General features: G+C 40.0%; 1 protein-coding gene across 3 annotated transcripts in view; it reads right to left on the bottom strand.

Annotated features, from left to right (window-relative positions):
• Positions 1-366: 366 nt before the first annotated feature.
• Positions 367-26,451, bottom strand: part of LOC122816582 (SEC14-like protein 5) — a 1,360,693-nt gene continuing 1,334,608 nt past the window's right edge. For all 3 annotated transcript variants that reach the window (XM_044089470.1, XM_044089469.1, XM_044089471.1), the window contains one exon: positions 367-2,496. In XM_044089470.1, coding sequence (XP_043945405.1) covers positions 2,391-2,496 — 106 coding nt within the window. In that variant the 3' untranslated portion in view covers positions 367-2,390. The remainder of the gene's footprint in view (positions 2,497-26,451) is intronic.

The raw sequence follows: 26,451 nt of genomic DNA on the forward strand, positions 1-26,451 counted from the left end.
AAATTACAGCTGTACTCGGTTGCATACCGCCTACTCAGAGATGATCTCTGCCTGACATACAAGACCATGTCCAACCCAGAATTGCTGGACATGCTCCACCTAAAGAAAACCTTATCCCCGCGAGCCACACGCTCTAGGGATCTAAACCTCACCACAACAATAAATAGGATGTGCTGGAGGGATAGATTCCTATCCCAGAGACTTCCCATGCTTTGGAACAAGATCCCAATCTACATAAGGCAGAGCTCCTCGCTAACACTCTTCAAAAGAAATCTTGATGAGTGGATGGGAAACAGAAAGTTTACCTCGGGGATCACTTCAGTGGCTCTGTTGGACAGAGGCACAGGGAACTAATCTAAGGGGGCAGCGAAAGCCAATACATTCTGGCTAGGCTCATAAATGCCTTTGGGCAGATAGCCTAGTACCTACCTATGAACCTATAAGCTGCTTGGTAGACCAAAGCACCTAGCACAGCAGTTACTTTGCTGCATATGCATCTGACCTCCACCAGGGAAAAACTATAAAGTCGGCTAAAGCACCCTGAGATGAGAGAGCTGACCTTTGGCTACTCGCTCACATCCACTTTGCTGGTTTCTCCAGCAGCTGGGCTCACTGACGCGAGATCACTGAGGATGCAGTAGTTTCTCTTTGCCATGAATTCAATAGTGTAAACAAAATATCTGGTTGGATTACTTCATTAGCTGGATGATGCAAAGCGGTTTGCCCACTAAAACAATCAACACAGTATTGAGTTTATGCCTTGCTTGCTGCATTTCAACATTTATATATGTATTGATGCAAAATGAAATCTGTTCAATAATTGTGCGTGTTCAGTGCATCAGATTTTGCCAGATAGGATTTAATGATTCAGTTTTCACTATAATGATATGTTCCTGGGTTTTTATTTTGCATCTATGTTTGTAACCAAACTAAAACCTGGAGGGCAGACCCACATAATCAACTACAGTATTAGGACTAATGCTACATCATCAAATTGCAATTAACAGTAACTATTGGTTTTACCAAATGCCTGCTTACATGGCATGTTAGAATAAAGTGCTCAAATATAATTAAAAAATATTTAGAATTTTATAAGCTTATGTCCTATAAATAGATACATGAGGAATACTTACAAAAGCATATACATTTCCTAAATTTGAAAAAGGTAAAACACACAACACTATAAGGCAGTCTTTCCAGTGCGCCCATGCTAAAAATTCCAGTGTAAAAATTATTGCTAGTTATTTTCAGAAGCCCTTTGTTCTGGGGCAAAAATGCCTTTACCTACCCCCAGCATACTAACAGGGCAGGAAGAGCAAAGAGCATTTCCGACCCAAGCTCAAATCTAGACGTACATACATAAAGACTATGGCTGTTAGTTTCTGCAGTTCATTAGCTAAAATCACATGCTGCTGAATCTAATTCTGTAGAAATGTGCTGAGGCATACACTTACAATAAATGGGCACAGTGTTTTAAGAGGTATTATGCCAGTGACCAGGAAGAGTTAGAGAACTGAGAGGATGGTGCATTGGCCTGCCACAAGTTAAAATGCATAGCTCTTGCCTCATCCGCTGGCATGCAGACTCAGTGTAACATACCATTTGCTTTTTATGCGATTCATCTGTCCACATCATCATAATCCTCATTCTCAGCAGCACTGTGATGTGGTACCAGAACAGCACATCCAAAGCAAGAACCTCATGCACCCCCAGATTCTATATGGGTTAAATGTGTGCTTCAGAAAGGACCATGTGGAATTAGACGCAGTCACATGTGAATTTAGCTACAGTACAGTAAGCGTGCTTTAGGTTAAAGATTAAAAATCAAATGACTATTTTTAAAACAACTTTCACTTTTCTCTATGGCTAGTCTAGTTTTCATGCCAGAAAAAGTTAAACGAAATCAGAGTTCACCAATGCACTGTTTCTAAAGCATACACCATGCTGGACTGTGTATCTAGACTTCCACAGCTGCATTAGTTAATTAGTGTCACAATGACATGCCCACAGCTGAGCTCGAGTTGTTTTATTCTGAAAGCTTTTTTATGGCTTTTTCTTTCAGAGGAACTCTGCGGTCATCATTCAGCCCTTAAGACAGAAATAAGTATGAAAGTTACACAGTTCTTGTTGCTATTGCTAGAACACACACTGAAGTAGGGGCTATCTTGCTTTGTTTCAGAAAAATATCTAAATATCAATTTTCAAGGAAATAGTCTCAGTTATGATAAAAAAATCCCCAGGTCACATATTTGTCTTTTCAAAATGTGGTATAAGCTGATTTACAAACTTCCACATCTGCACGTGCCCGTACTCAAGGAGACCCCAGCTTTGCAAACTGCACTACATGTACTCTGAATTTCGACCATCTTCTGGAAGATGTGTGATGCTCCTTATCTGGAAATCAAAGAGCTACTTTGTGACTGGCTGGAAGACGTCGTCTGAGCACTAAGCTGAGAGAATCCACTGTGACAAGATTCCAGACTTGTCATTGAGCCTCTGAAAGAAAGAAAATAGTTTTTGTTTTATTTTGATAATTGAAACATTTTTATTTTCTCACTTTTTAAGGTATGTCATGCAGTCCCCATATATTATCTCTACACATAGTTACTGCTAACTGTCACAACCTGCTTTCCTAATAACTCAAGGTGCTATGTATTTCTTCATTGGTTCTTATGGATCTGCTGGTGTATTCCGTCTTTGGAAAAAACAGTTAATGGGTATTGTGTAATGAAATAACGAGGCAAAACAAAATACTGCTAACTCATCCAATAAGTATGTTAACAGTTCATGTCACCTTCTTAAAGCACACATTTGTGAACTGCCTATTAAAAATATCTTGTAGAATGATTTAAAACATTTTATTTTGCAAACCATTTCTGTTTTTAGCATTGTTTATGTTTTCCTTGTACTTAGCTGCTGCATCTTCAATCTCATCCTGTTCTCTCTTGATTTTCCATTGCTTTACCATTTTTCTCTTCTCCGTACTATTTTGCAATCTCTTTATTGTTAACTCCTCTCCTTTTCCATTCCTTCCTTGTGTTATAGCATATATATATGTGTGTGTGTTTCTGTTCTTTCCATCCACTTATATCATCTATGTACATGTATGCCCCTCTAAATCCCCCCCACTCTTATTTCTAGTCCTTTGTTTTCTGTTTGATTCACTGGAATCTAAAGCAAATCACAATTATATTGCTCTGAACCGCTAGTTTAAATCACACACACACACGCACGCACGCACGCACGCACGCACGCACGCACACACACACACACACACACACACACACACACACACACACACACACACACTAAAATGTGCCCTCTCATTATTCAGCCATTTATAATGTGCTGCCTCATTGTACATTTACACCTGCAATCTGCCATTATTAGTCCAATGTAATATGAAAAACCCAACCCGAATTTAGTTATAAAAGTGCAATGTGCTTGTAGCAGGTCACTTTGATTAATGCTATTTTTAGAATCATAATTCAATGAAAAAATTCAGCAAAGAAATAGTGAAATCTTTTTGATCAAACACAAAGCTTTTGATGCATGCACACCAGATACTATCTGATCAAGTGACTTTGGCAAACAGTTGTTTCTCTTTTCAAATGTAATCATTTGAGTTAATAAAACAATAAAAATGACAAAAAATATGCAATATTACAACATAAGGAAAGCTATATATTCAAAAGTTACAAATAGGAAGAAGAAAATGGAGGGGACTGCCTTCCCTAATTTCAGAGTACAGGCAAAAAGAAAGGAAGAGAGAGACCCTGCGTGAAAGACCACCACTGGTAGAGTGTTTAGTAGAATGTAGAACAGAAGTTGCTGTTAAAATGGATTATCATTAGGGCATATAAAATATACTGCATCATAAGTACAGGAATCAGTCAGAGGAGGTTAGAAAGGACTGGGAAGACAGTTTGGATAAGCAATTCACAAAGAAACAATGGGAGGATATATGCATCCCTCTCAAATATGCAACAAAGTCTAAAAGATTTAGGATATTTGCTTGGAAGTGTTTCATAGATATTTTTATACCCCAAACAGATGCCAACATTTTTTTCCATCAGGTAAATTGCAAATGTTGGATGTGTGATGGGGAAGAAAGAGGTAATTGGGAACATATTTTAGGTAATGCAATAAGCTGGCAGACTTTAAAAATTCCCTGTAGACTAATCTATCAGAAATACTGAGTAAGCAAAGTATTGTAACTATGGAAATGATTTTTTTTTGAGCTGTGATCTAGAATTGGAATTGCCAAGACATAGCAAGGCCTTGCTGAGTCTAACTATAGTGGCTGCCAAAAAATCAATTACTAGAAAAGGGAAATCAAAGTCTAAACCAAATGTACAAGAAGTAGTGAATATAGTAACAGGGATAAAACAACTGGAAATGGGATATTTACATTTAGAAAAGGGTAGGAGCAAATTACATAGAATAAAATGGGAATTGAGGGAATACATGTAGGATAATGTTTTGGAGGAGGAATGAGATTTAGAGGAAGGCAGGAATTGAATGAGCTATGTAGTGTTTGACTGACAATGACAAGATAGATTATAAGTGGTGTACAATGTTTACAACTGAAAATATGTCAGTATGTCAATATGGTTTGTCTTCATTTATACAAATGCATGATTGTCTATGTCATAAGTGACAATTTTATAAAGATGTTTCTTATTTAAAAAAAAGAAGAAGAAGAAACAGAGATCAGTGAAACAAAATGACGAACACTGTTACACCTGCTACAGAAGACAATGAAAAGAACCCAGACGTACGATGAGGGAAAGAAAAAAAAGTCAGAAAGCTAGTCTGCAAAAAGGCAATGTGAATTCATATCAATAAACAGTTAAGTGCACTATGTTACATAGAACTTCAGACAGCACTGGAAAACATATTAAATGTGCAGACATATGCAGATACAACTCAAGAGCAGCTTTTAACCAAATCATAGGAGGTCACAAAAGAAATACTAGTCTGCAAGAAATGTGAAATTCCAGAATTTAGTTACATTAACAATAAAACCTAATTTGCTAATGAAAGTCAAAGTTTGAAGAGAAAAAGATGGCAGTAGAATGCAACATGTTGATTTTAATCTGACAAATTGTAAAACAGCTCATGTTGGCAAGAAGTTTCAAAATTAGTTGCTCTGGCAATAACAGAAAATGAAAAAAGATACAGGATTTCCAGAGACCAATGATTTTTTTTCACTATAGCTTAAATTATTAATTAAAACAAAAATATAAATGTTCAGCATATAAACAATGTTAATAGGCATTTAACACCTTATTACTTCAGCTGTTTGTTGCCCTTGTATACTAGCAGAGTGATGCCACATCTGGAACACTGCATACATTGTTGGTATCCATACAACATCAAACACACAAACTCCAGGAAGAACTCACTGAGACTGTGTTAGGATTCAAAGTTTCTGGATATCATTTTGATGCTTGGGCTGTAAGCCACAGAAATCAGAAAGCATACAGAAGATGTGCATCTGCATTATAAAGCATCAAAAGACCTATTTATGATGCTGTCTTGAGGCTTAAGGGTGAGAAATAATTTCATATTTACTAAATTACACGGCCTTTAGTTGAGAAATGTCTCTTTCTGTGTTTGGATTAGGAAAAATATCCACTACTTACAGAAAAAAGTTATGTACTCACAATAATGATACATCTGTGGTGTCCATTTTCATTCTTCCTTAACTGATGGGTTTCAGATCCAACTCAGCCACTTCTTCCAGATCCTTGGATCCACCTATCAAGCTCCTACCTTTATCCTTAATACCTCGCCAAACTAACATTGTTCAGGCTGAGTTTGCTGCCCCCAGTAAACCAATACCCTAAGGAAATTAAAATGTATAGATTAAAAGGATAGAACTGGAGTATGGAAAAGGAACAGAGGTTGCCAAGTATTATTCCTTATGTCTCTCCAGAATGGAAGGGAAGGGAAGGGGGTTAGGAGGGTGAGAAGTTGAGGAAGAATGAAAATGGACAACACAGATATATTGCTATAGTGAGTACATAACTTTTTTACCTGATGTCATTTTCATTCATTCCTCAACTGACGGGACAGAGTGCCCAACTAGATGAATTTCAGATAGTCCTCATGGAAGGATGTTTCAGAGTACTGTGGAAGGGAGCTCTATTACTAGAAACCAAATCCAATTTGTAATGAACAATAAATGTACAAGCACTGGACCAAGTGGCAGCTGCATAAATGTCATCTATAAATCTCCTTGACCAAAAAGCTGAGGATACAGCCACAGACCTTGTGGAATGAGCTCTAGGGAGCTTAGGCAAGGACAACCCTTTCTTGCTATAGACAAAAGATATTCAATAAGTTAACCATTTGGCCAGAGTAAGTTTAGATCTGCCATGTCCAATCTGTTAGGTGAGAAGGATCCAAACAATTGGTTAGTCTTCCTAAAATCTTTGGTTCGACAGAGACAGAACCAAAGTTGTCTATGCACATCCAAAAGATATATGTACTCTCCCTTATTCAATAAATTTGAAAAGAAAACTGGAAGGTTAATGACCTGGTTAATATTAGACCCAGAAGCTACCTTAGGCAGAAAAGATGGGTTGGTCTATAAGAAAACCCTGTCTTTGTGGAAAACCAGGTAAGGAGATTTGGAGGAGAAAGCCTGGAGTTTGGATACTTGTCTAGTTGATGTAATGGCAAGTAGTAAAATAGTTTTCCAGAAAAAAAACTTAAGATCTGTCTTGGCTGAAGGTTCAAAGAGGCTTTGGGTCAGACCTTGAAATAGGATAGTTAATTCCTAAGAAGTAGGATCCTTAACTGGAGGCCTATGCAAGAAAGTACCTCTGATAAATGCTTTGCATAATCTAAAAGTTTGAAATGGCAGCCAACTGTATCTTAGTAGTAGAAAAAATAGTCACTTCTTTGAAAATTGAAGCTAAAAACTCAAGTACAGCTAGCATAGGGGCAGAAAAAGGGTTCAAATCTCTCTCTTACGGGCCCAGAGAGCAGATCTTTTCCACTTACTTTTGTAACTCTTCCCAGCAGGAGCCTTTTGAAAAGATAATAAAACATGAAGGACTGAGGAGGAAAGCCTGGGCTGTCTAGTACTCAGTGGAACTGGAGAAACCATGCAGTCAACTTGAAGCCTGGTATTTCTGGATGGGTCATCCCTGTCAGGTGAGTCAGCAGGTTTGGAATGGTTTCCAGTATCCAAGGTGGATGCAGAAGATGAGGTCACAGGAAAGGAAAACACATTTGATGTGGCCAAAAAGGTGTAATGAGAATAACTGTGCTCTTTAACCAGTATGCTTTCTGCAGAAATGTGGGGATTAGAGGTAAAGGGGGTAAATATTTTGGAGACCAGAGGGCCATCTGTGGACTAGAGCATCTTACGGTGACTCCCAATAACCTGCTGAGCTTGTTATTGAGGGGAGAAGCAAAAAGACTGCAGCATGGCTGGTCCCATCAACAGAAAATTCTCTCCACTTTTTTGACACTGAAAGACCTGATTAGCTTGTCTGCAATCATAAATAACTCACAAAATGCTGATATAGGATGGCGTAATGTACTCATTCCTATAGTAAAACCAAAGCTCAGACCAAAGATAAAATAAATTCTGAATTTATTGAAGAAAAATTACAACATATCCTGGTTAAGCGCTTTCGTCCACTCAATAGTGGACTTCATCAGAACACTTTAAAGAACAACTTCCTGATATTTAAAAACATTTTGGCGCCAAAAACACATTCAAAATTTAAAGTGACATTAACTAAAAATAAATATGAACTTCAAATGTACATTTGCTGAAATTGCATGCAATATGCATGATCTATTAAACCTTTATTGCAGCTTGGTTAAGTCAGCAGATTATGTAGGTATATTAAAGTTTTTTTTGGATATGATGAATTTATTTCAGACAATAGTTTTTTGGATATGATGAATTTATTTATATTTTAAAGAAATATTCGCATGTATGTATATAATATTATTAATTTAAAATTAATATATTTGTTTTTGATAACTTTTTGCTCAAATAATCGTGATGTATCAATTAAACAATATTAATAGTATTGAATGTTAAACAAAATATTTAGCTTCCCACCAGTAATAAGAAGACATTTTAGAAAATATTTTAGAAAATGCCTTAGAAGATTTTTTGTAATTACTAGTATGTTTTTTAGAATGCACTTCAGGAATGCTTTCTTTAGTACATAGTATATGAATGTATTTATAGTTAGTAATTTTTAGCTAGTGTATGATTTGTATGTATTTATTAATATTTTATTAATAGAAGTGCAATTTTTGTAATATATGAACAATTTGCTGAACGAAGATCGTGTATATTGCATGCAGTTTCAGCAAATGTACATTTGAAGTTCATATTTATTTTTAGTTAATGTCACTTTAAATTTTGAATGTGTTTTTGGCGCCAAAATGTTTTTAAAATGGGCGGCACAGTGGTGCAGCGGTTAACGTTGTCGCCTCACAGCAAGAGGTTCTCCGGTTCGATTCTCGGCTGGGGTGCCTTCTGTGTGGAGTTTGTATGTTCTCCCTGTGTTCGTGTGGGTTTCCTCCAGGTACTCCGGTTTCCTCCCACATTCCAAAGACATGCATCTGGAGCATTTCTCCCCGGGCCTCCGCTGAAAACAGGCTCTGTGGAACCTAGTCGGACATTCCCGGTCAACAAATGTTAAATAAATAAAAAATAAAAATAAATAAATATCAGGCAGTTGTTCTCTAAAGTGTTCTGATGAAGTCCACTATTGAGTGGATGAAAGCGCTTAACCAGGATATGTTATAATTTTTCTTCAATAAATTCAGAATTTATTTTATCTTTGGTCTGAGCTTTGGTTTTACTATAGGAACGAGTACATTACGCCAGCCTGTATCAGCATTTTGTGAGTTATTTACGTTGTTGGCTGCTGTCGGATTTGTACCTCGTCTACCCAGTATGTGTGATACTATGAGAAAGTGGCCCAAAGAGATCGCCCATTGCCACACTGTTATTGTTTCTCAACATAGCGGATAAGATTTGATTCCTCCCTGTTTGTTGATGTACCAAACCACAGACATAATGTTCATCTGAATAGCAGTCATCCTAGATCAGAGAACATCTTGAAAGACATGCAATGCTAGGAAGACTGCTCTTACTTCCAATATTTCCAGGACAATGATATGTGCTTTAGCCTTCTGTGGACCATGTACCTTGGACTATCCTTCCCAAGTAGTGCTTCCCCACCTCAGTTGTGAGGTGTCCATGGTTGCTGTGACAGTGGGCAGGGGAAGAACAAAGGGAAGGCCTTAAGAAACTTTGTCCGAATGAAGCCACCAAAGAAGATATTTCTTGCAAGACTGCGTGATTTTGACTGGGACAAACAAGGACTTTTGAAGAATAGACCACTGCACTGGCAGAGTCCATTGAGGAATTTGCATAAGAAATCTGGCTAAAGGAACCAGAGTGATTGCTACTGCCATTGACCCAAAAGCTTGCAAGATTAGTTTTGCTGGCAGAGAATGACGTAAGATCACTTCCTTGACCTGGGATCTGAGTGTTTGAATTCTTGCTGGAGGAAGAGATGCTATCTGATTTGATGGTATCTACATGAGTACCTGTGAACTCCAGACTCTGCAGAATAGTGAATTGCGATTTGCTGTAGTTAACTTTGATGCCGAGGTGAAGACACATCTGGAGCAAGTAGTCTCTTTCCTGTAGGAAAAGATGCCTGTTTGGAGCAGTTAGAAGCCTGTTGTCTAGGTATAGAAATACCCTGAATCACACCAGTCTCAGATGAGCTGCTACCAGTGCCAAGCATTTGGTGAACACCCTCGGGCTGTGGTGAGTCCCAAAGGCAGTGCTCTGAACTGGTGATGACTGGCTCCCCAGAGAGAAGTACACATATCTCCTGGAGCATTTGTTCATTTTGATATGGTAGTATGTGTCTTGAAGATCTATTGAGCACATCCAATTGTCCTTTTACAGCAGGGGCAATACAGACTGAAACGTGACCATTCGGAACTGTGAACACTTCACATATTGGTTTAATTTGCAGAAAACCATAATGGGTCTCAAGTTCACTGTCTTCTTTGGCATTAAAAAGAATCTTGAGTAGGTTCTGAATCCTATCTGGCCTGGGAGGACCTTTTGGATGACTCTTTTTACAAGCAGTTTTTCTGTTTCTAAAGTTTATGCCTCCCTCTGATTGGGTAGAACATCAGGGATTCTTTTCATTTTTGAAGGAGGGGTTTGAAATGGTATAAAATAACCTCTTGATATAATTCTCTGCACCCATGGATCTTTTGTGAAGAATGCCCAGGCTTTGGGATGCATAAACAAATGCCCCCTGACTTCCTCCAGACAGCAGCAGCCAAGCAACCTTTCAGGAGCACTGGTAGGGTTTGTTTGAGAAACAGTCCCAGAAACCATAGCTCTGTGGGCTACTTCTGCTGTAGGGGTGGTGTCTTCCATTAGAGTTCCCCCCTTTGTCTGTGGAAGAACAAACTACTCGTGAGTCTTGAAAAGGACCCTGAGACCTGTGGAAGCACATCTTTCTGCCTCCTTGTTGATTCCGGGGAAAGGGTCTCTCAGGAGCAGAAAAATTGATCCCAAAAGCAGACAAGTCTTTCCGTCTTGCTCAGTTCTGGAGGTGTTTTCTTCATCTTTGGGCAAAACAAAGAAGATCCATCAAAGGGAGTACTGAAGAATGAAGACTTGAAGGGCTCCAAAAAATCACATAGGTGCTTTCAGGCATGTATCCTGATGGCTATGCCCGAACCTGCCTCCCATGAGTTACCCTCTGCAGAATGGGATATCAACCTCAAGGACATGTTTGATATGTACTGGAGGGTGGCCAGTTATGAAGAGATCTTGTTTTGGTCCTCCATAGACATGGACCCGGAAAGAGATTTGGAGAGCTCTTTAGTCAAATCTCTTTGTAACCTTGTGAAGTGTGCCAAATAATTCAACAACCACACAGCAAAGGTCACTGAAGCATAAATGTGCTTACCAAATCTGTCCAAGGACCTAGACTCCCTGTTAGGGGGATGGACAGATGATCTCTGCTCCATGAGCGCTTTCTTAGTGGCTGCTACCACAACCATGGCATCTACTGGGACCCCTTTGCTCCAGTACACTCTATCCTTTGGGGGGGGTCTAAAATTTTATCAGGGTGCTTGGGGACAGGCACTACAACATCTCGTTCCTTCCAAGCATGGCATAAGCCAAGGTCTAGCAGCTCATCAGCCAGGGGAGTCAGCCAAGACGTAGCCAGGCCAGACCCGAAAGCCTTCAGGAACACCAACTCCCTGTGAAGGGGTCTTGGATGAACATACACCTTTTTGTTTTAGATGTTCATATATGCCTCCAAATGAGACATCCCAGGTGGGGATCTGAGGACCCTTCCCCTTCATCAAAGTCACTGTCCTCCATGAGATATTCCTGAGGGGAATCTAACTGTCTCCTTTTGCATGTTCTCTTCTGAGGGACATCATCAGTGGGATGGTCTGGTGAGGTACCGGAAATGACAGGGGAGTCCTGAGGTACTGACTGGAGACTTGAATGGGTTGGCTGATCCAGTGGAATAGAAGTACAATGCTCAGAACTAAGACTTAAAGGTGGTAAAGTAATGGGATCTGAGGGGGGGGCAAGGATGTCCTCTCTTTAGGCAAAGAGAAGGCCATCTCTGCAATCTCAAAGACAGAGGGCCTAGGGGAGACCAAGGCTGGCAGCACTGAAGCTGATATCCCCTGTGCCAACAACCCCTGAATCCCCCTCAGGCCCTCCTTCCAAGTACGGAGTCAAATCCAAGCTGTCCAGCGCCAAAGGACTGAAAGGCAAGGAGGCAAGGACAGCTCCAATAACTTCACAGTTGATCCCAGCCTCCTAGAGCCAGTGCTAATGCTTTGGCTCTGAGAGTCCTCCTGCATCGAAAGAATTGGAGCCAGATGGCTCAGGGAAGTAGTCAGAGTCAAAGAATGACCAGTCTCTGGATCTGATGAGGACATCCCCAGGGATCTCAGATCCAAGGGCTCCAAAATCACAGAACTGATCGGTGAAGGAGAAATTAAGTGAGAATCAGTGATGGGCAGGCTCATGGGTCAGATGGGAGACAGAGACAGAATTACCCCCATCTGGATGTGAACTGTGAGTAATTTTCTCATCATCCTATCCAATTCAGCCTCAGACAAGCTCCTGGAGAATCTAAGCAAAGAGCTGGTAGATGGTGGCCTAGAGTGTTTCCGTGGCATCTCCTGTAGAAAGGGAGAACAGAGTTGAGTAGGTATTGGGTCCAGAGAGAATTGGGGCTACCAGATCTGAGGAGATTTTGCTTTCAAGGAAGCAGGATCCGAGGGAGTTGGAGCTATCTTTTTTTGAAATTTTTGATGGTGGCACAGAGGTTGGAGCCAAAGTCAGAGATGGGCCTAGAGACTTTCTTCTGTTATCTTTGTTTTTAGAAGCGGAACCAAGCTTTGCTTTGTCAAACCTCTTGGAGTGGATTTGAGCCCCAGTTAAAAGAGAAGAGGAGGAGGTAAAAGGAAGAAGACCCTTCAAAACTAATTTATTTCTTCTATATTAAGTGCTCTGGCACACAAATACAGCAGTCTGCATCCATGTGGGTAGTGCCTAAGCAATAGACATATTCCTTGTGGGCATCAAAATTGTGAATCTTGTGCCCAAAGAAAATGCACTTTTTGAATCCAGTTGGATTTTCTGCCATAACGGACACAGATACTTGTCTTTACCCAGAAAATATGTGAAGAGAAAGACAGAGAGGGGTATTTTTTTCTTCTTAGTTTTTTTCTTATAGCAAAGTACCAATGATGGTATAAAAATACCCTCTAATCGCAGGGGTGGACAATTAATTTTCCCAAGGGGCCGCATGAGAAACTGGGACTGTTTTGAAGGGCGGGACCAATGAAGCACCACTCATACCTCCCATAACCCTGCCCATTTACTTCTCTCTCCCACCTTCTTATTCCATTCCTGTCAGCAGCCCCCTACCCAACCATTCCAGTGTTCCACTACTTGGCTGTTTCCCCACCAATTACCATAAACGCTATTCAAACCTATCAGTGTGCATATTGTTTTCTTATTTACTTCTACAATGATTACAAATATTGAAATAAAATAGCACAAACACTAATAGCCAAATAGCCATTTACTATGCAAACAATACAGTCTTGCAATGAAAACAGACTTATCATCAGCAATAAACTTCTCTGCCCTTGAAACTCACATTTATTGAAATGGCACATTTAAAAAAAATGCATCTGGCTAGTGGAGGTGCCATTGTGCAACAGCTCCGAGCAAATCTGGGTATTGCCGTGGAGATTCTTTACATAACTATAGAAGGCCTTGTGGTTGTCTTTACTATCTGCTGCAATTCTGTTTTCATAGCTAGCTTTAGAGGATTTGATGAGGGATTTCAACTTTTTGTTGAGGCTGATAAGGGAGTTTTCCAGTCTTGGGATTTCACCTTATTTTGCATCAGTTTCCTCCTTCTGTTGTAGAGTTTGTTTATGGCTGGGGACCACCAGATTGGCTTCCTTTTTTTGGAGGAGAGCGTCTTGGTTCTATTGGGTATGGCAAGATACATGCATTTGTGTACGTGTTCATACAAGGCATTAGTGTGTGATTCGGTGGTCATGCAGCTGTTTTCCAATTGCATGGGTGCTGTGAAGTTAGCCACCTCTGTTTTTAGGAGCCCAGAGTTAGCTTTGGAGAAGTTTTTCAAGGTAGTTACCTTTGCGGGGGGTGGGGTGGGGGTGGATTTCCAAGGTGATTAGTTTGTGGTCGGATCTAACCAGGGAGGATTTGTCTACTGGTACAGACTAACGGTCGCCCATGATAGTAATGACCAGGTCAAGGATGTTGCTACCTCTAGTGGGGGTAAGAATGAGCTGGTTCATGGCATTGGAATTCATGAATTCCAGGAAACGTTGGGCAAGTGTATTGGTACATGAATAGTTTTCCCAGTTAATGGAGGGGTAATTGAAGTCGCTGAGTATCAGAGTGTTAGGTTAGACCCTAATATTCTCCAGGGTGCTTAGGAACATGGAGTGTGAGTCTTGGGTAATGGTTGGGGACCTACAGCAGGCTACGACCTGAATCTCTGTCTTACCTAATGCTAGCTGCACCTGAAGTATCTCTGATGCATTATGTTGGGCTACCAGTCTGGGGGTGTGCACATCCTTTATGAATATGGAAACACCACCGCCTTTGGAGCTTCAGTCCAAGTTCTGGGGCTGAAAGGTGTGGAATGAGTTATAGCCTGGTAGTGCATGGGTGCTTTCTGATGCCTTGAACTAGGTCTCTGTTACAGCACAGATGTCGATGTTCTCCATTTTAAGGAGTGCTTCGAGCGAGTGCATTTTGAGATTTAGACTTCTAGCGTTGAGCAGCATGACCCTCAAATTGCATTTTTTTATAGCTGTTATAGTGGTGATTTGGTCTTTGGAACACCACCTAAAAAAGGCACTATAGGGGTGACAAGAGCCTTGGCCAGTATCCGGAAGCCCAGGGGTGACAGATGCAGGCCATCTCTGTCAAACCATCGATGTCTGTCAATCATGTCATCCCAGGCAGACAGATACTGGATCCTCTTAGAATGACACCAGAAACATAGCCAGTTGTTGAGATCTATCATTTTCTGCTTGTACTGTGGTATCATTCTGGTATCATTCAGTAACATACACACACTCTCTCTCTCTCATACAGAACAGAACCGCTAGTTTAAATCACACACAAACACACACACACACACACACACACACACACACACACACACACACACACACACACACACACACACACAAACAAACACTTTTTCTTTCTGTCTCATACGAACAGAATGGCTAGTTTAAATCGCATACATGCACACACGCTTTCTCTCTACATACACATACATACTTACATGCACACACTTTCCCTCTAGTTTAAAGTACTTACACATACACACACACACACACACACACACACACACACACACACACACACACACACACACACACACACACACAAACACTTTCTGTCTAATTTAAATTACATGCATATATACACACACACACACACACACACACACACACACACACACTTACCTTTTCTCTTATGGAATTGGCTTAGTTTAAATTCTGTGGGCAAGTGTAGAATATGTTTACTTCCGCTGTGGCATGCATGTGGCACATATATGGTTCTCCTTAAAGGAGAAGAAGCTACCACTAAAGTTTTTTTTTTTTAAATATTTTACTAAAATAAATGTTTAAGCCTCCTGTGAATCCGGCTCTGCGGGATGGTCAGGGATAGCCAAAGGGTCAGATGTGGCCCAGGGGCTGTACAATGCCCAGGTCTGCATGGGTAAAAAGGAAAGGGAAAGGTACCAACAATGGTAGTCAAGGTAGCTTGAGAGATGATGGATCCACTTCTGAAGTGATATGGCGGCAAACAAGATCTGAGGGATGTTAGGTTGGCAGTACATTATGGGTAAAGGGAGGAGCCCGACAGTTGGATCTAAAGATCTAGAAGAAGTGGTTGAGTTGGATTTGAGTCACATCCAAAACCCATCAGTTGAGGAATGAATGAAAATGACAATTATTAGATCATCTGTTAAATGGGATGTATCAGAAGAGTTGTATTTAGAAATTCCTTGGAAAGGTTTATGTAAAAACTGTATCTATAAATTAAAATATTAAACACAGCTTCCATGTGTTCTTGTCAAGGGTTTTACTGCCAGAGCTCACACATGCAGACACACACACACAGACAAACACACACACTCATGCAAACCTATGGGTAACTTAGGAGGAACACTAACTGACTTAATGGCATGTCTTTGGACATGGAAGAATAACAGATACCACAGCAAAATGTTACAGAGACACAGGAAGATCATACACACATGGAAGAAAAAGCCCCAACCAGGAACCAAGCTGGCGAACTAAGTACTTTAAAGTACAATGCTTACCTTCTGCACCACTGTGCTGTTCATGGGCTTGCCTCTTTATGACTTTTTCCCACCCTGTGTTCCTTATACAAGCATCTTACCTTATGTCTCATATGGCTGAAAAGGGTCTTTGGCCTGGCCCATTGTACTAGATATCAGGTAAACCAAATTTTCTCTTTTTATGCAGAATTTTTAAGCACTAATTCTGATAATATCTCTCACTGTTTTCTGATGCCTTTCTCTCACCACATTCCCACACCGATTTTAGCTTGTCATCCTCCTGAGTGGTAGACTCTGGAACCCAAGCCAAGTAGCTTTGCTGCACTGCCTTTCCATCTTGTCTCCTGGATAAATAGGAAGTCCGACCTCTTACTTACCATTATGCTATCCACGTACAAACTCTATCTTGTCAGTGAACCTATACTGAGTATAGCAATTCTTAGTTCATCTTTGGCAGGTTGATTGGTTTTATGTCTAGCTTACACTCAGCCAAGCTATGCAGTTAACCCAAGCTGGGTAACTGGACATCTGCTTGCCAGTAGCTTACTGACCCAGGGCTGCTTGGCTTTATGGGGGGCACACACCCAACATTTGTGGCACATACACTCCACCCACTGTTAGCATGGGTCCCTGGCATAAGTCTGAGTAGGCCAGGACCTCAATCCGCTTATCACTGGCAAAAAGCAAGGCCAATTAGTTGACATTAGTCAACACAACCAAATCACCTAGAGCCATATTTTACACCACTGAGTGACTAGCAGTGTGCAGTCTGTGAATCATGTTTTCCTATTTTGAGGATACTGTGCACCACAGTATATGCCCAAACCTCTTTGTCTATGCAACACTTCCCCCTTATAGGGCACCACCTAGAGTCTGTGCTTCTGCTGCCCACAATGCCACTCTTGGGTGAGTTTGAGATGAAAATACTCAGCATGTTTTTGGCATATGGAAGGAACCCCATAGAGACACAGGGAGAATATGCAAACTCCATACAGGCATTAATTTGAGGTTAGGACTAAAACTTGTACCTTTTATGTGTGAAGTGAAGACCTTAACCATTATGTCAACTGGTCCCAAAGTCAACTGGGTGCCACCTTCCATTCCACTATCCTTTACTGAAGACCTTGCTCAGTTCTTGTCATAACAGATGTTTCTAACTAGTATTATCATGCTTTCTACCATGATGGGTGCATTTAACTCTACTGACTCTTGCCGTCTGTAAGATTTTAATCTTACCAACATTCCTCAGCTGCAGTCCGCAAAAGGGGAAAGTTGCTTAAGGGTCACTGCAGCTCCTACTAAAAAACCTAAAACACACCACATTAAACTTTTAAATCTTTCAGCAAATGTATTCTAGCCGGCAAATAGCGCTTTCACAAAACTAGCAATACACTAAACAAACAATTCTATAATTATATTCAAAAAGGATCTCTCTGTAATCATGATCAGCCTGTCAATCAAAAACCAACTGCATATTTTGTATCTTTTTTCCAACCTTCTGATCCATGTATGTGATGTACTTCTCATCACTCAATTTCTGATAAATATTTTCATTTCATTATCATAGTTTGGATTAATGTATTATGTTTATTTTACAACACAAATTATAATATACATACTATAGAAAACAGTGCTTCTTATTTTAAACATTACAATGCAAAATAAACAAAGGCATGGGCCCCTTTATAAAGTATTTGAAGCAGTTAACATGCTAGTTTAAATTCTGTAAATCTTTCAGACCACCAAAGTGCAAATGTGTAACCCCTGTGATACATATATACCCATACACATAGGCAGACACAAAATTCACAGCTGTTCAAATCCTATGGATCTAAAAGCAATGAAATGCAACACAACATATTCAGAAGCCTCTTACTGTACTATTGTTATTACACTCTTTGTGGCCAGGTACTTCCCTTGATTGTACAATGGTAATGTGACAGCTAGTATTATAACTGAATGCTTTTGTCAGGCAAACACTATCCTCAGTAACTCATGCTGACCAAGCACAGGCAGATATTGTACATTTCCTCTAGACTATGTCCACTCCCTGTTCTACAAAGAACAGCTGGCAGCCTCCCCACCTGCCTGTCCTACCATGATCCCAGAGTTTTTATTAATCCATACTAGTTATATTAAGGACTGAACAGAAGCTTATGCTATGTGGCACTAGACAAGAGTACAAATTACAAAGGAAATCCCACTTTTCACCTGTCCAGATATAGGAACACTCATGATTTGACATGTATTATCCTGTTTTCAAGAGCATCATGATTATATCCCAGGTCCCAGTTATTTTAGTAAGTTCACAGTTGGTCTGTGACTCACCCATGTGCTGTCGGGACTATTTTTAACCTCAGGAGATATAACACACTGTGCTCTAAAATTCTACTTTAACCCTTTTCTCCTCTTAAATTTTAATTTTCTGAATGGTTGGTGATTCACCATCGACTACCAATCAGAAAAATGGTAATTTACGGGGAGAAAAAGGTTAAAAAGGTATTGTAATGGTAAGTAGTAGCAGTGTAAGCACACATGGCTGAGTGAATCGTCCATCCAGGGCTGTCAAATGTAGACTATTGGACTTGTCCCTCAGTGTCAGAAGCACAACAAACTGCTTAGCAGCTCCACCCATGCAATATGGGTGTTCATGAATGTAGAGGATACACAATCTTAAATATACATCTTGCATGAAAAGAGCTTAACATTGTTGCCTCAACCCACACCTTTTGCAAGACTCCAAGAAAGCAGACCAAATAGGCATAAGGCTAGGCAGCAAGCAAACCATATTTTCTTTCAGTACACAGTATAATAATCACTCTAAATACCCATAATATTGCATCCAGCTTCTCTGACGCACAGAAAACTGAAAACAAGACAAAAAACCCAATGCAGACATGCTACTGCAGGCATGTTTACTATGCAGTAAGCACATTAGCTTATATTTACTGAAGAATTTGGGAGGAAGGTTAATGCTGAAGGAGTAATTTTAATGCACAACGTTTTGGTTGTTTAAAAGGAAGGACATTTTGCACATATGTTGTTTGAAGCATGCAAGATCTATGCAAAGCCTAAGTATGTAAATCTTACTTCACACTGTTCTCTTGTAATGAGATGCACTTTAGGTCTGTCCTTCTGAATAGCTATAACACCTGGAAGAAGGATGTTCTGAAATTCCTGCAACACTCTGGAAACTGACCTCATCTTCACAATACTGATGTGTAGTTTGGCCTTTGTGTCCAAACAACTTAGACAATCTTCCATAAAAATGTCATCCTCACCCCAGTTACAAGGTGTCTATGCTTAGTATTGCTGATGGAAGTTGTAGCACAACAGGTTGTCCCACTAAGACCACCAAGAATGTTAACCACTACCTGAGATGATGTCTCCAGATGTAGTTAATGCAGGCGTGAGATATGAGAGTTGTGATCATTGAATGCTGCACATCCATTGCAGAATTCCTATATGGAAAGAGGAAACCTCCAAACACTTGACCCAACCCAGTTTAGTTTCATCAACGGCAGGTCATGCTTACTCAACCTGGTGGATTTCTTTGAGAGGGTCACCAAATCAATGGATGAGGGCAAAATGATTCACACTGCCTACCTTGACCTGGCCAAGGCATTTGACACAATACTCCACTCGGGCATTGTTGACAAACTTAAGAGGTTAGGTACAAACCCTTAAGTCACCTGGTGGATAGCCAGCTGGCTCACAGACATGACCCAGGAAGTTAGAATTGGGGAGCCCACCTCTACAAAGAGACCAGACACAAGCAGAGTCCCTCAAGGATCAGTGCTGGGACTGCTCCTTTTTGGGATTTACTTCTCCTAGGTCAAAGCCAAGGTCAATGGCATCTGGCTGACTAAATTTGCAATGATTGAAAATTAGGAGCTGTTATTGAATCGCCCACTGACACAAATGTTCTCCAGGAAAGGCTGACACAGACAAACAACTAGTGTCAGAGTCATGGACTAAAACTAAATTATTTATTTATTTAACATCTGTTTACTGGGAAAGTCCGACTTGGAACAAAGCCAATTTTCAGTGGAGGCCTGAGGAGAAATGCTCTAGATGCATGTGTTTGTAATGTGGGAGAAAATTGGAGCACCTGGAAGAAACCCACATGAATGCAAGGGAGGACATGCAGACTCCACACAGAAGGCACACAAGCCAAGAATCAAACCAGAGAACCTCTTGCTGTGTGGTGACAATGCTACCGCTGCACCACCGCACCGTCCATATGCCAAGAAATGGTAACTTTCATATTGAATCAAAGTCAAAGAAAACTTTATTGTCATTTAGATCTGCACATAGTGCAGCTAAACAAAATTATGTTGCTTCATTTCCAGTGCAAGAAACATACATACGTGCAGTTACTATTTAGTAATACTAGGATAGACACTTACAGACATAGATATTGCATGAACTTGAATTTTCCATTAATAGGTACCTGTGAAGCAAAAATATTGCATAGAGTATTGTGCATTCAAGTTTCAGGACAGATGAAGATTTGGATATTGTACTAAGGTATGCTACTAGTAGTAGTAGTTGTGATCTTAGAATAAATGGACATGAGACTATGTCATTTACTGGATTAGTCAAGAGGATATTCAGTTAATTGGTTGAAGGAGCAGAATGGCTTTTGGCATGGCTGTTGTTAGAGTTCAGCAATCTGGTGGATAAAGGGAAAAAGCTTGTATTGAGCCTGGAAGTCCTACAGTGCATGATGGGGTAACCTCTACCCAAGGAAAGGTGGGAGAACATACCACAAGCAGGATGACTATGGTCATTTATTATCATTATAGCTCTTCCAATACATCGAGATTCATGTAAGTTATCCAAGGATGCCAGTGGAGAACCAATGATTCTTTCTGCTGCTGTTACTACTCTTTGGAGAGCCTTGTGATCTGAGATATTACAGTTCCCATACCATACAATGATGTTGTTTCTCAGTCCATTCTTGATAGTTCCATCTACAGAAGGTTTGGAGGAGGGACTGTGACAGGTTTGTTTTCCTCAGTTTTCATAGGAAGTGCAAACATTGCTGTGCTTTTTTGACAGTGTGGTTGGTGTGCACCGACCAAGACAGATCCTCTGATATGTATATACCCAAGAACTTAGTGCTCTTGACTCTTACTCCCTTGATTTCCAAAGGTTGATGTGCTCCCTTAAACCTCCAAAAGTCCACAATCAGTTCTTTGGTCTTCCTGACATTCAATGCCAGATTGTTGCTGTCACACCAGCCTAGCAGATGTTCCACTTCACTCCTATATGTTGTTTCCAAGCTGTTCCTGACAAGACCTATGACTGTGGTATCATCTGTAAACTTGATAATTCTGTTGGATTCATATCTGGCTACACACTCATGTCTAAGCAAGATGAATAGTACAGGAATCAGGACACAGCCCTGTGGTACATCCGTGTTCACAGTTATGCCTTTAGAGCTATTATTTCCCACACATACCTTTTGTGGTCTGTCTGTGAGAAATTCCAGTATCCAATTGCACAAGGGGGTGTTGATGCCCATTTGGGTAAGTTTCATCACTAGGTTCTTGGAGATGACAGTATTAAAGGCGGAACTGAAGTCGATGAACAACATTCTGACATAACAGTCCTTATTTTCCAAGTGAGTCAAGGTTTCATGAAGTGGTGAAGAGATGGCATCTGCTGTGCAGAAGTCTGACTTGTAGGCAAACTGCGATGTATTTAGTGTTGTAGGTATGCCTGCTGAGATGTGGTCCTTGATCAGTCGCTCAAAACACTTGATTACTATCGATGTTAGAGCAAATGGGCAATAATCATTCAGACATGCTGGTTATGGTTTCATGGGTAAGGGAATGACAGTCATGTGCTTAAAGCATCTAGATATGATGGCTAATCGCAATGATGTATTGAAAATGTCTGTGAGTACAGATGCCAGCTGTGCAGCACAGGCCCTTAGAACCCTGCCCATAATTTTATCCAGACCAGCCGCTTTCCTTGGGTTGACTCGTCTCTAAGGTTTCAGTACGTCAACTGTGCTGAAGCATAGCACGTCCTCATCCTGACCGACCGGTAGTTTATTTGCCACAGTTTTGTTGTCTGCATTAAACCTGATGAAGAGGTTGTTTAGTTTGTTTAAGAATTCTGTACTGTCATCACACTGGATGGATGAAGGTTTGTAGTCAGTTATGGCTTGTATGCCTTTCTATAGATGCCTAGAGTCCCTTTGGTCATTAAAGTGACCCTGAATTTTTCTTCTGTAGGCTCTTTTTGCCTCTTTTATGCCTTTGTTTAGGTTTGCTCTGGCCACCCATAGGGCATCCTTGTCTTTAAATATGAATGCTACATTACCTGCCTTTATAAGCTTGTACACCTCACTGGACAGCCATTGATTTTGGTTTGCACATATAGTGATGTCTTTGATATTCGTCACATCATCCACACATTTTGAGATGTAGGCCATGACAGATTCTGCATATTCTTCCAGGTCTATTTGGTGATTCATTGTGGCTGCCTCCCTGAACATCGACCAGTCTGTACTCTCGAAGCAGTCTTGCAGTGCTGTGACCACACCTTCAGGTCATAACCTTATTTGCTTCCTTGATTGTTTTCCTGATTCTAGCACTGGTTTGTATGCAGGAAACAATGTGATGGCAAGAGTTGCCAGATGTGGATAAGGTGCTGCCCTATATACCAGTTTTATGTTGGTGGAAACCTTATCTAGTGTATTCTTCCCTCTGGTTGCGAAGTTCACATGCTGATTGTAGTGGGGCAGTACCGATTTCAGGTTGGCTTGGTTAAAGTCACCTGCAATTACATGGACAAACTCTGGGTTCATGTTCTGGAGTTCACTTATGGACTGGTATAGAGTGGCAAGTGCTGCATTGGTGGAATGTAAAGAATTGTTATGCTCACTCCATTAAACTCTCTCAAGGCAAGTAAAAGGGCCTGTATTTTAGAGACAAAAATTCAATGTTTTCTGAGCAGTGTGAGGTGACCACAACACAGTTAATACACCAGTCGTTGTTCGCGTATATACATGCACCCCCTTCACGAGACTTGACACAAAGTGAATGAATTCTGTCAGCATAAAATAATGTCATTCCCTCTACATTTACTGTGCGGTCATTCATGTTGGAGTTAAGCCAAGTTTCAGTGAATACAAATAAACAACTGTTTCTCACCTTAGTATGTGCAGAGAGTTCCAGGTTTAAGTAATCCATCTTACTCTCTACGGAGTGTACACTAGCCAGCAGCAAGGAAGGAAGTGCAGGCCTGTGTGGATTACCTTTCAGTCTGGCTGTAATTCCTGCTCTGGTGCTTCTTTTTCTTGATCTTTCACATCTTTTTCTTTTTATGCATCTGCCAGGGGTGATGAATGTAAGCTTAGCCAGATCTGTGTATTTTTGGCCATGTTTCAGCAAGATGCCTAGTTATTCTAGTTCCTGGAGTGTGTTAGGCCTTACAGGCCTCACTGTTTGTAGCTCATAATAAATAAAGTATTGCAAAATTAGAGATCAAATTTCAAGCAGATTCTCAGCATTGTAGCATATCATACCTTAATTTCTTGCTTCTGAAACTGATTTTTCTGATGTATTCGATGAAAAACAAGACAGATAGTGCACTTTTCTGTAGGTATCTGAAGCAGCCACTGCCACAGAGGGTGCCACCAATTTACTACACACCCCTAAGAGTTGACTCAGTAGTCAAGGACTTGGGGACACACATAGACAGTAATCTAGTCTTTGTCCATCACTTGTCTACATTAGTAAGGAAATCATTCCATGCTGTGCAACTTTTAAATAAAGGTGTGGTATCTAGGTCCCAGAAAGTCATTGTTCCACTGTATTCATCAGACCTATCACTGAGTACAATGCCCCCTTGGGTACCTACCTAACTAGACATATCCAACAATTAGAATGTCCACAGATGTTCCTCACTAAAATAATTCAGAGTGTAAATAACATGTCCTATGCAGACTGTCTCAAGGCCCTATCCCTGTATTCTGTCTCCTACAGGCTGTTGAGGGGATATGTATGCCTGGCATACAAGGCATTGTCAGACCCCACTCTAATGGACTACCTGCATATCTGTTATACAAACAGCAGCAAAATTACTCATTCTAAAGACTTAAACCTTGCCTGGGACATAAATAGGACCTGTTGGACAGACAGGTATGTATCCAGGAGAGTATCCCATCTCTGGAACAGGCTTTCGATCCATGTGAAGCAGAGTTCCTCCCTAACCCAATTCAAAGTGTAACTCGGACAACCGGATGGAGAAGAGGGAATTCATCCCTGGTTTGGCACCTATGTCTCTAATGGACAAGGGCAGCCTGTAAATGGTTTGAGTCTATATCAAGTAATCGAAAATACAAGTCTTTCGAATACAAATTCATCGAACCCTAAACACTGAAACGCCACAACATCGAATGACCAAAGCCACAAATTTTTTCCTAGGGAAAAAATTTGCGTGGCCATACAAACAACACAAACACTTCAAATGTAATTTAAGTGGGGGGGCTATGCCCCCCACACCCCACCTAACTAAATATACCAACTCAGAAATCGCTCAACGTTGGGGTAAAGGGCAAAGTCCGGGAATGGACAAATACATCTTTTCCCAAGGAAAAAATTTGCGGGTTTGGCCGTTCGCTGTTGTGGCATTTCGGTGTTTAGGGTTCGATGAATTCGTAATGACCAAAGTACCATCGACAAAGTTACCGGGACCCACGAATACATACATATATACATACATAACATAAATATATATATATATATATATATATATATATATATATATATATATATATATATATGAAAAAAAAACGAGAGGGAGAAGACTATAAAGAGCAACATCTAATTAAAATGTTTTAGTAAAGGTTAAGAAATATTAGTATAAGAAGGATCACAGTTGCAGTGCAGAACTCGTCTGATCAAGATGGCAGTAAATGACATCAGGAGATAGTTACTTAGCACACAAAAGGATGAGGAGAACAAATTGGAAGGAGTTCAAGGCTAGGAACACTAGTGAAAGGCCAGAATGGATTTGACAAGTGTCTCAGTAGCCATCAGTTGGACTAGAGGGATGGATGAAATAGGATACTAATTCTAAGACTGTGCACAGCAAGGAAAGGGCATATTCTTAATCCCCATTGTACTGTAATTTCATAGAGTAACATAACTGCCAGTCTTGACACCCTCTGCCTCCAATCAATTGTGACACAGCTGAGGGTGTTCAATGAGATGTTCTTTCAATATATACATATATATATATATATATATATATATATATATATATATATGGGTCTACTTCACATGATCAAAAATTTGAATGCTCGAAAATGTGCAGCTGACCTGCAAAAGACAAACAACAAAAAATAAACTGTGTATAGCAGGGGGGCAAGCCCCCCTGCACCTCACACCCCCCCACAACTTAAATATACCAACTCCGAGATTGCACTACAGCGAGGACAAGGGAAATCTCCCAGTCTGCGCTGAATGCTGATCCCCATTCAGAATTTTTAAGTTTTAAAACTTCGAACATATGGTCTTCGATCATATTTTAAGATTAGAAATTCTGAAGGGGACCCATAAATATATATATATATATATATATATATATATATATATATATATATATATATATATATGCAAAGATATATACATACATATATATATATATATATATATATATATATATATATATATATATATACTTATAAATATAAATATGTAAAAAAAGCTCGATCACAGAAATATTTATCCTGTTTATGAACTGTGGATTCTAACTTAAAAATAATGCTAAATTTTTCTTGCTCATTTGTGAATATTTTTTCTTAGCTGGTGTTAGCATTTGAGATGTAAAACCAAGTAGGTTCTAACTACAGGCAAGAATTCTTCATGAAAGCTGAGCTGTTGCACTATAATGTAAGGAAACACAGGAAAGAATGAGCTCTGTCAGGTAAATAATGAATAAGTACATCAGCAGACTGTAGCAAATGTTTAGCAATTTGAAATTCCTTTACCTTTTTTCCCCATGTCCATTGTACATCCTTGTATAACAAAAGAGTTAATGGGTTTCATGAGGCTGCCTGGTTTGGTGAGATCTTGTTACAGTAATTGAATAATCCCAAGTATGCTTTGAATTTAACAGCATATTTACAATAATTAAATAAACCTAAGTATACTTTTTACTTAGTAGCATATTTAGGAAATGGAGCTGCCACAACTGCTTTGACTGCAGTCTTTACAGGAAATAAATCAATCACATCTACCACAAATCCAAAGTGCTGCATTAAAAAAAAATACTTGCTTCCAGTAAGGTGTAAACTTGTGGCTTCTGTTCACAGTGCTTCATCTGAATTGTGCAAATGTTTCTCTACTGTGGTACTAATAACTGGAATATCATTCTGAAATCTCAGTAGACAATATTCATTGCAAAAAAAATTATAGCTCTCATGCAGATGAGGCAGATTACTTTATAACTCTATATCGCAAACCTGGAACACCCCCCCCCCAAATGATATATGCTCTATTCA

This window comes from Protopterus annectens, chromosome 12.part0, assembly GCF_019279795.1.
Source record: "Protopterus annectens isolate FY-2018-M chromosome 12.part0, PAN1.0, whole genome shotgun sequence".
Classification (NCBI taxonomy): Eukaryota; Metazoa; Chordata; order Ceratodontiformes; family Protopteridae; genus Protopterus; species Protopterus annectens.